At 35.9% G+C, this 10,000-nt stretch overlaps 1 protein-coding gene across 1 annotated transcript in view; it reads left to right on the forward strand.

Annotated features, from left to right (window-relative positions):
* Positions 1 to 10,000, forward strand: part of LOC115218507 — a 98,141-nt gene that overhangs the window by 75,602 nt on the left and 12,539 nt on the right. Inside the window, exon 6 of the mRNA XM_029788366.2 lies at positions 2,746 to 2,868. Within this exon, the coding sequence (XP_029644226.1) occupies positions 2,746 to 2,868 (123 nt within the window). The remainder of the gene's footprint in view (positions 1 to 2,745; positions 2,869 to 10,000) is intronic.

The following is a 10,000-nucleotide window of genomic DNA, read 5'->3' on the forward strand; positions in this document are numbered from 1 at the left end:
ATAAACGTCTGTTTCGTATCAAAAGCTTTAGGACTCTCCCTACTTGACATCTTGCCGAAGTGACACTTAATATACTACTTGTGTGTGTGTGTGTGTGTGTGTGTGTGTGTGTGTGTGTGTGTGTGTGTGTGTGTGTGTGTGTGTGTGTGTGTGTGTGTGTGTGCGTGTGTGTGTTTCTTTTTTTACCATTGCATTGTAGAAGGAATTCGGAGGGCGGAAATTGATGAATGCATGTTATATGTTTTGTGGATTTGGATTTAATCAGTGAGCGGGTTTAACCTCACAACTTTATCCTATGTCACCATGTCACCTCTAGCATGGGGCTCTCTGTTTAAATTGTTGGAGACAGATCTTATGTTTCAATATATCATCTTACCTTTCTCCCATTACTTCAAAAGTTTCTGTGGCCCTGCAAAAGGCCATGGCTGGTGATGTAGTGAAATACAAAATCATTAAATAGAAACTCAATGAAAACGCTTCGGTTTCTTAATAAATATTTTATTTCCTCAAATTCCTCTCTAATATTTTTGTTTTATACTAAATATCCTTCTTTACATAACTTCATTTCATCTCTGTCCGAAGATGTTTTTATAGTTTGTTGTATATTGTAATCATATTTTAAGATTTGAGCAAGATACAGGTTGGAGAGATAATATATTCACTTTACTTGTTTTAGTCATTTGACTGCAGCCATGCTGGAGCACCGCCTTTACATATATATATATATATATATATATATATATATACATATACATATATACGACGGGCTTCTTTCAGTTTCTGTCTACCAAATCCACTCACAAGGCTTTGGTCGGCCCGAGGCTATAGTAGAAGACACTTGCCCAAGGTACCACGCGGTGGGACTGAACCTGGAACCATGTGGTTGGTAAGCAAGCTACTTACCACACAGCCACTCCTGCGCCTATATATGTAACCTTTTACTATGGAGTGAATATCATGTCTTTAAGCAGAGTATTGTATCTTTCGATACGCGTATTACCGACCAGTAAAATGTTGTTTCTAAGAGGTGTATAATGCAGAGTATTATACCATATGTTTGTAAAAATTCTTTCGTGTATATTATAGAGTTCACACATGGAATGATTTAGATTTAGTATTGCTTATGAAACATTCGTTAAAGATCAGTGAACGGCTTAGAAAAATTCTGCTTTGCAGAAAAGCCGAATTGTACGTAAACCTTATATTTACCAGAGGGTAGATTCTGCTTTTCAGATTTGTGGCAGAAACAGAATATAACCAACTGATGAAATATTCACTACTGAATCTTCAACCACTTCATCAGCATCCATTTAGTATCTATAGTCCGTGTAAAATACATTACTATATTATTAGCAATCTCGTTTCGCTAAATACTGGCTTTGGATTCATTGTATCATATTCCTTTCAATAATGTTTTATTTTCCCTTGCATTCATTAAACAGAAGTTAGTTATGTTGGCATTAAGAATACTTTTTGATGGAAAAATATGAAGATAATGCTAATACAACTTTTTAACTATTTCGACTGAGTAGTAGCTTAATCTAAGATTACTATCGACTTCAGATAGTCTGGAACAAACAGTAATCCTATTAGCATATGTGAAGAAGATATCGAATAAGCAAGAGTCTTAAAAATTAATACGGATAAAAATATGTTGAAACCGTTTCCTTGACTGAAAATAGTGTCAATGTAATAAAAAATTAAAAAAATAATCTGACGGTGATTTGTTAGAGCAAGAGTGGCCCCAAAGAGGTTATGCAAATACTTATATGTATTCGTATGATATTGCAGTATTAACACCCTGAAAATAGTTTACCGTATTTTCATGGTTTCTGCATCTTTGAAGCTTAATTTATTCTGCCATCAGAACTCTGTACACTTTATAACATGGTTGCTGTACAGTGTCTGTAACAGGACGGATACATTTGTCCTAACTGGAGTATGCAAAGGTATGCTGATAATAGATAGAAAGATGATTGGTATAAACATATAAATACATTCTTATGTAATATTTGTGACATGTTAGGTATGATAGATAAAATTCATAAGCAAAGACTCAGTTACTGGAAGCTAAACGTATCGCTCCAGGCGCACCAAACTTACAAAGACAAGATTATCGAATTACTTTAAGGTGGTGTTGAAGAGGGTGATCGTCAAGAAACAAATGGTAATTCGACAGAAAAAAGGTTTAGCAAGGTCAGGGCGATAGAGATAAATAGAATAAAGGGTGTCTTATCTAGAAATGTAGAAGAGGGGCTGAAGAAAGTCATAGCAACCGTCGTGCTCGCGATGATATTGCTCCTTCACCAATTCTTCATAGCGAAACGGGAAGGCCGCATTTTGAGAGCTAAAACATGTGATTTAAGGCACGAAAGGACGAAAACCACTCGATAGTACCGAGTAGTGAAGGTGCAAAGTGGTAACAAAAACAACAATTTAGACATTGGTGAATGTTATTCGACTTCATATAGATATATGTAGCTTTTCAACTGTTCAGGGCGAGTGGCGGGCTGGAACGCTGGATGGACTTTAGTATCTTCATCGACAACCGGCCACCCGGCCACAACTCTCTGTGAGTGAGTCGCGGTGATGTAGCGCTGCTAAGAAAGGACTCAATCAAATAGAGGCATAGCAAAAGATTGACGCAATAGTAATAAAACCAAAAACAAACACTAATAAAATGATAAAGGATTAAAAATATCCAACATTGTTTTAACTCATTCAGTATACTTGAATATATTTCAGGATGGTCAGGTGAATCATGTCAAAACAATATTGACGACTGCGTGGGAAACGGTTGCAAGTTCGGTTCAACATGTGAAGATAAACTCGGATTTTATACCTGTACCTGCCCAGCAGGTATAACAGGTATGTTGATTTTATTAAAAGAAATAATATTTTTATTACTCTTTACTCTTTTTACTCTTTTTACTTGTTTCAGTCATTTGACTGCGGCCATGCTGGAGCACCGCCTTTAGTCGAGCAACTCGACCCCGGGACTTATTCTTTGTAAGCCCAGTACTTATTCTATCGGTCTCTTTTGCCGAACCACTAAGTTACGGGGACGTAAACACACCAGCATCGGTTGTCAAGCAATGCTAGGGGGACAAACACAGACACACAAACATATATACACACATACATATATATATATATATACATATATACGACAGTCTTCGTTCAGTTTCCGTCTACCAAATCCACTCACAAGGCTTTGGTCGGCCCGAGGCTATAGTAGAAGACACTTGCCCAAGATGCCACGCAGTGGGACTGAACCCAGAACCATGTGGTTGGTTAGCAAGCTACTTACCACACAGCTACCCCTGCTCAGTTTTATTAATATGTTTCTAAAATTAAATCATATAAATATAATCTGAACTGCTACAGCCTTTAGAATGCTGTTCTGAACTGGAAAAAGGTTCATATACTTTGACTACAATTTATGAAAGCGAGATGTCAATATTATGAAATGTTTTCGAATAAAACTTACAGACTTCATGCCCATCGAAAGCTACACACACACACACACACACACACACACACACACACCACACACACACACACACACACACAACACACACACACACACACTTATACGAAGCACATTCTATGCGAAGAAATCGGATGATTTTGGCAGTCCTCCAATATCGGAAATTTGGCAACGTCCCGCTTCACGCAACATAAAGTTCCGGCAAAAATCGTCATAAATTCACATCTTTCGCATTCTGAGATTCCTCCCAACCCTAGAGCCGTGTTTTTTTTATGAACGAAACCTCATTCCTAATGATCAAACTAATTAGGGAAGGTTTCTCCTTGTGCAAACTCGACCTCGAATGGAGAGTAAGTTATTTGTAAGTTTGGTACAAGAATAGACGAGGAATTGACAAAAGAACGAAGCCGTTACTTTATACACGAACATGAAATAATAAATATTCTTAGATAGTTACGGAAACAAAAACACATACATAGAGCTCTACTTGAAAAATCTAATAAGGTGGGAATGAAATCGTAAATACATGCCAAGAGCTGTATAGTAGATTACAACATAAATTGATTAATTTGTTTGATTACAAAAATTTTACAACTATATAAATTCATTTATATATATATATATATATATATATCTATATTATATATATATATATATATATATATATATATATATATATGTGTGTGTGTATATGCGTATATATATATATATATATATGTGTGGGTGTGAGTGTGTGAGTGTGTGTGTGTGTGGTGTGTGTGTGTGTGCAAGTGTGTGTGTTTGAGGTTTCTGTGCGTATGTATTTGTGTGCGTGTGCATATGTTCCTCAGTGCATGTATATCATTTGTATGCTACACAGAGTAGTACCAGAGTGAAGTTTGAGCCGACACGAAAGCATGAATATCAATATGATTAATTATCTCACCACCAGATTCTTTGTAATGTTCTTGTATACAATCCAATTAATCATCCTATCAAGTAAAATGATATCTCTTGGGTGCTGCTTAACAAGCTGAGCAACGAACAGCTTCTGTTCTCAGTAACACATAACTGCATACACAGCTAATACTCTAAATGTTCCAATGGTCTTAGCCTTTAACGGCTTCATTGAAAGTAGACTGGAATACTACACTTGTGAGGCTATTAAGTAAAATCAACAAATGTAACAGCGGTTTTCATTGAAGAGTTGAAAAACTTGTCTGAGGCTCTGAAAATTGTCTTGTCACAGTTTCATCTTTGGCTAAAGCATTGAAACATATTGAGAATATGTGACCTACCTCAGCCAAAATTTAATGACTAAATGATGTGGAAGTCAGGTGGGGAAGGCTTTCATTAACGTTCTTATGAGCATAAACTATGTATTGTTGATGTTAGTTTATTCTTTCCGATTGTGCAGAACCACAGAAGATTGTTCTCTTACGAATTCAAAAGTCAGTGTATTTGGCAAGGATACCCATAGCCGTTTAAAAATGCAAGGTGTAACTTTAGCCAATCACTGTAGTTATACACTACAGTGGTAACAAGTTGGTGCTGTTATTTTATGTGCTACACGAACTATGACAGAATATGTCTGCAATCAAATGCATTCTAGTGAATTATACCTAATTTTTTATCTAGATATATTCTACCTTGGATTTCTATTATCCATTAGTGTATTCTTTATCAAGACCTTAGTTTGTTGCTTTAGATTTTGTTGCCATCTCTAGCAGGGGATAAGATCACGATGATATTCGCCTGTGAGCTTAGTAGTTAATTGACGATTTGTATGATGCATGCATGCCTTAAGACTAGGCCATAAAACTTATGTGTTCCTTATAAGGGAACACGTCGGCAATGATGACGAGATATCAAGGACATGTGAAGCAATGATTTGTCGGTTGCTAGGTCGTCACTACATCCTCTCGATGCACCATAACACCGATTGAAACTTTCTGGCACCCGTAGATATTTTCATTCAGACATTTCCTCATTTCATTATATTCTCCTATGGCTTTCAAGCTCATATAATTTCCAAGTTATATCGAATTTAGCAATGCCTATTGTTATTGTTCTTTTTTTAAGACAAGATTAGGAAGCAAAAATATTTCTACGGAAACAACAGAGTTATTTACTTAGACAATAATTGTTTTAATATATTAGTTATAATACTTTACAAGGTATTATAGACTGCTACAGATTGAGCAAGCTAGCAATACAACGGTTATATAAGAAATCAATAACCTTTTGTATGAACACTAACTTATAATTACTTCATCAGTTTTAAGATGGTAACAGCTGTAGCAAATCTGAACTGCCACAGAAATATTTGCTGCCGAAATGGACGACAAACTGTGTGCGATAGCAATTTCTCTGTTAGTAATGGACAATTTCAATTGATATATACAGGCGATAATGATGATAATCTTCATTCTAAATTTCACTATTTCCGTTTAACCCATTCAATATCAAAGTATACATCGTTGTCTGGAGCGAAACATACAGGAAGATATATTTGTTCTGTATATAGTTCCTTTTAGAAGTGTATAATTTGGCTGCGTGCACGTCAGCATCTGTTATTGAATATTAATCTATGCTCAAATGGTTATAGAAACGTTTAATAATAAGATATTCACGTTGAAGAAAATAGAGAATGAACGAAAAGCAGGATCGAAAAAAGATAGCGAAAAGATCTAGACGATTTTCGACATAAACAGAGGGCCTCAAATATAGGCGGGTGGGGTTAGTTGTTTAGATCATCCCAGTATTTGACTGGTACTCTGCTGCATATGTTCATGTATGTTTTCGTAAGTTTTCCTGAATGCTACTCAGCAAAATCCAAAAGACTATCCAGCTAGTATATCAGCCTAAAAATAAATAAGATCTACCAAGTGAACAAATGAACCAAGCACCAGACTAGTCAAAGACTACGAAGCAGGGGTGCACAGGAAAGAGTAGACCTAGTCATTTCTAAAAGTCATCTTTACAAACTTGCACAGCCAATATTTACCGCAAATGTGACTACCAATCTGATTCCGTCGTAGGATATCTTGCACTGGTAGATAAAACTAACTAGAAAAGGAAAAAACACTTGAAAAAAACACACACATATGCTTGCAGTTACGTAGGCGTATTCTCTCTCCTATTATTGTAGTAGAATGCAATTTGCTGTCATTTCCAACTCACACTTTCGTCTCTTATCTGAATTTTCGACTTCAGCACTTTTCAGATATTTATCGCACGCTATACCTATCTGCTATTTCGCAACTTGTTCTATTTTATTTTCCTTGTTCGGGAATTAGTTACAACGGTTTAAATTATATATTTTCATCCACTATATCTCATTTAGAAGGTATCAATAACTAAAATACCTTTCTTTTGGTTGGTGACGTTACTAGGGAAAGCGATTCTGGTGTAAGGGGCCGAAACAGCAGCAATCCTCAATCGATTGCTGATGAGAGGCAATTTTCTGCTTAAATTCACATACATAAATATATACATACATGCATACATATATATTTGGTTTGCAAGATTCTTGATGTGAATTCGTGTGTTGAAAGAGATACAATTGTAACTTTGGTGCAGGGAATTATGCAGGTAATAATAAACACACGCACTGGTTTGGTCCTTTATTGTCATTGCTAGTTAATGGGTTAGTTACTCCACTAACAAAACTATCGATCAGCTGTTTTTTTACTAGTATTTCTAACTCCTATCTTAAACACTTTAGTCAAACAGTTAATCGATAGTTCTAATGTTCAGTATTGTTCAGTTTGTCATTTCTTTTTTTGTCAAATAATTATTTCATCGCATTGCTTCAATCTCTTCAGTGACACATCTCAACTTCCATTTCTTTTGAACTCATGTTCCAGCGTTGGGATTTGTCCGAGATCTGTTCGAGATGAATAAGTGCGGGTATGTCTGTGTGTGTGTGTGTGTGTGTGTGTGTGTGGTGTGTGTGTGTGTTTATACGTAAGTGCATGAATCCGTATGCGTGTGTTTTTTAAACACTGACTTCAGTCATTTTTCATATACATATGATAGCGGTTTTGATTTTCGCTTCGCAAACGCACACGTTCATCCAAATAACGTGTCTTTTCAAGACAGTTAAACCGTTTTCTTTGATAAATGCTGAATAAATTGATATCTATCTGTGCGTGAGTATGAGTATGCATATGCGTGCGCGTGTGTCTGTCTGTGTATGAGAGGGCACGTGTGTAGGAGCATATGTATATATATATATATAATATATATATATATATATATATATATATATATATATGTGTGTGTGTGTGTGTGTGTGTGTGTGTTCTTTTATTCGTTTACTATTTTATTCTTTTACTTCTTCCAGTCATGCTGGAGCACCACCTATGGTCGAATAAATCGACCCCAGGATTTATTATTTGTAAGCCTAGTACTTATTCTATCGGTCTCTTTTGCCGAACCGCTAAGTTACAGAGACATAAACACACCAACATCGGTTGTCAAGCGATGGTAGGGGGACAAACACAGACACACAAATACATACATACATACATACATACATACATACATACATACATACATGTATATATATATATATATATATATATATATATATATATATATATATATATATACACGACGGGTTTCTTTCAGATTCCCTCAACCAAATCCACTCACAAGGTTTTGGACGGCCCGAGGCTATAGTAGAAGGCACTTTTCCAAGGTGCCACGCAGTGAGACTGAACCCGGAGAAAGTTTCTTTCCACACAGCTACTCCTATAGTTTTATAAAAAAATATTAGACAAATCTAATACAACTAATGTAAAACACGTAGAAGCATATGTTTACATATAGAAATGTCCAACTTACACAGAATAGAAATGACATCAGGAATTAAAGGAATTTAATCTCCTTTCTGTCAAACGTAAAATTCTTCCCTGAAGATGGAGGCTGGTATTATCTGATGATGGACTCAGTTTTCAACCATTATTTTGGACCACCAAACCCCACAAAATAGCTGTTGGACTCGTAAAACTCATATTTAACCTCTTTCGTTGCCACAGTAATTTGCGTCTGTGGAAAAGGTGAAGCTGTTTTTATTCCTATCTTACCTTTAATACCTTCCAATATGCCCTTTCGAATTCAAACGACTTTAATTTCCATTTCGTCTGTTTTTTACGATATGCCAAGATCAGAATTTGAAAGTTATTGGTTTGGAATTAGAGGAGGAATGTTTTTCACACAGTCAGTTGTATGATGGAGTTCCAGAGTGGGGAGCAAGGACAATCGTTTCATTTTCGCCCCTACTGGTAAAACCCGAAACATTGTCTTAAAGGAAGTTTTTAGCATGAGATCAAGAAGCCAAATTTTGTAGAATGAATAACTTTGAATTGATATTGCCAACGTTACAATTAAATATACTTAGGTTAGTTTTTGGTTAATTTTCCTCTTGCGTTTCACCGGATATCTAACGATTTGTATATACAGTGTGGCTAAAGTATCATAAAAATGTATTTCAGTATAATCCAGTGATGAACACGTCGAATCTATGTCATTAGTACTCCTATGAGCTTTCATCTGTTGGCCATCATCCGACAAGGTGAAATAATGTTCATGCATGTGTATGTCTAGATATCCATATGAATGAACCTTTCTATATGACATTATATTTAATATACTTGTGACTTTTGTCTCATATTTAACAAATGGTTGGCTATAAGAAACCAAAATCCTAAAATAGTTTTTGGGAACTGGTTAGTTAAGCGACAGAAGAGAAAGAAAGAAAGAACATAAGCTTTTATAGAGATAACAGACACGTACACACACTTATCTCTCTCGATTCCTTTCTTTCTCTCTCTCCCTATATATATATATATATATATATATATATATATATATATATATATATATATATATATATACTCTTTACTCTTTACTCTTTTACTTGTTTCAGTCATTTGACTGCGGCCATGCTGGATCACCGCCTTAATCAAGCAACTCGATACCGAGACTTATTCTTTTGTAAGCCCAGTACTTATTCTATCGGTCGCTTTTGCCGAACCGCTAAGTAACGGGGACATAAACACACCAGCATCGGTTGTCAAGCAATGATAGGGGGACAATCACACACACACACACTCATATATATATACATATATACGACGGGCTTCTTTCAGTTTCCGCCTACCAAATCCACTCACAGGGCTTTGGTCGGCCCGAGGCTATAGTAGAAGACACTTGCCCAAGGTGCCACTCAGTGGGACTGAACCCGGAACCATGTAGTTGGTAAACAAGCTACTTACCACGCAGCCACTCCTACATATATTCATTCTTACACAAAAATATATATATGTATACACACACGCACGCACGCACACAAACATATATAAGAATTTTTTGCGTAATGAGATAAAAAGAACCAATGCTGTGTAGACATTAGAACATTTATAGATAGAAGGTCTTGCAGCTGTTTCCAGGATATTTATTAATTATATCCCTTCATCGGAGACGGTGTGAGGGGATGGTTAAGTAATACTTAATTTAGATATG

Source organism: Octopus sinensis, linkage group LG13 (genome assembly GCF_006345805.1).
Source record: "Octopus sinensis linkage group LG13, ASM634580v1, whole genome shotgun sequence".
NCBI classification, from domain to species: Eukaryota; Metazoa; Mollusca; class Cephalopoda; order Octopoda; family Octopodidae; genus Octopus; species Octopus sinensis.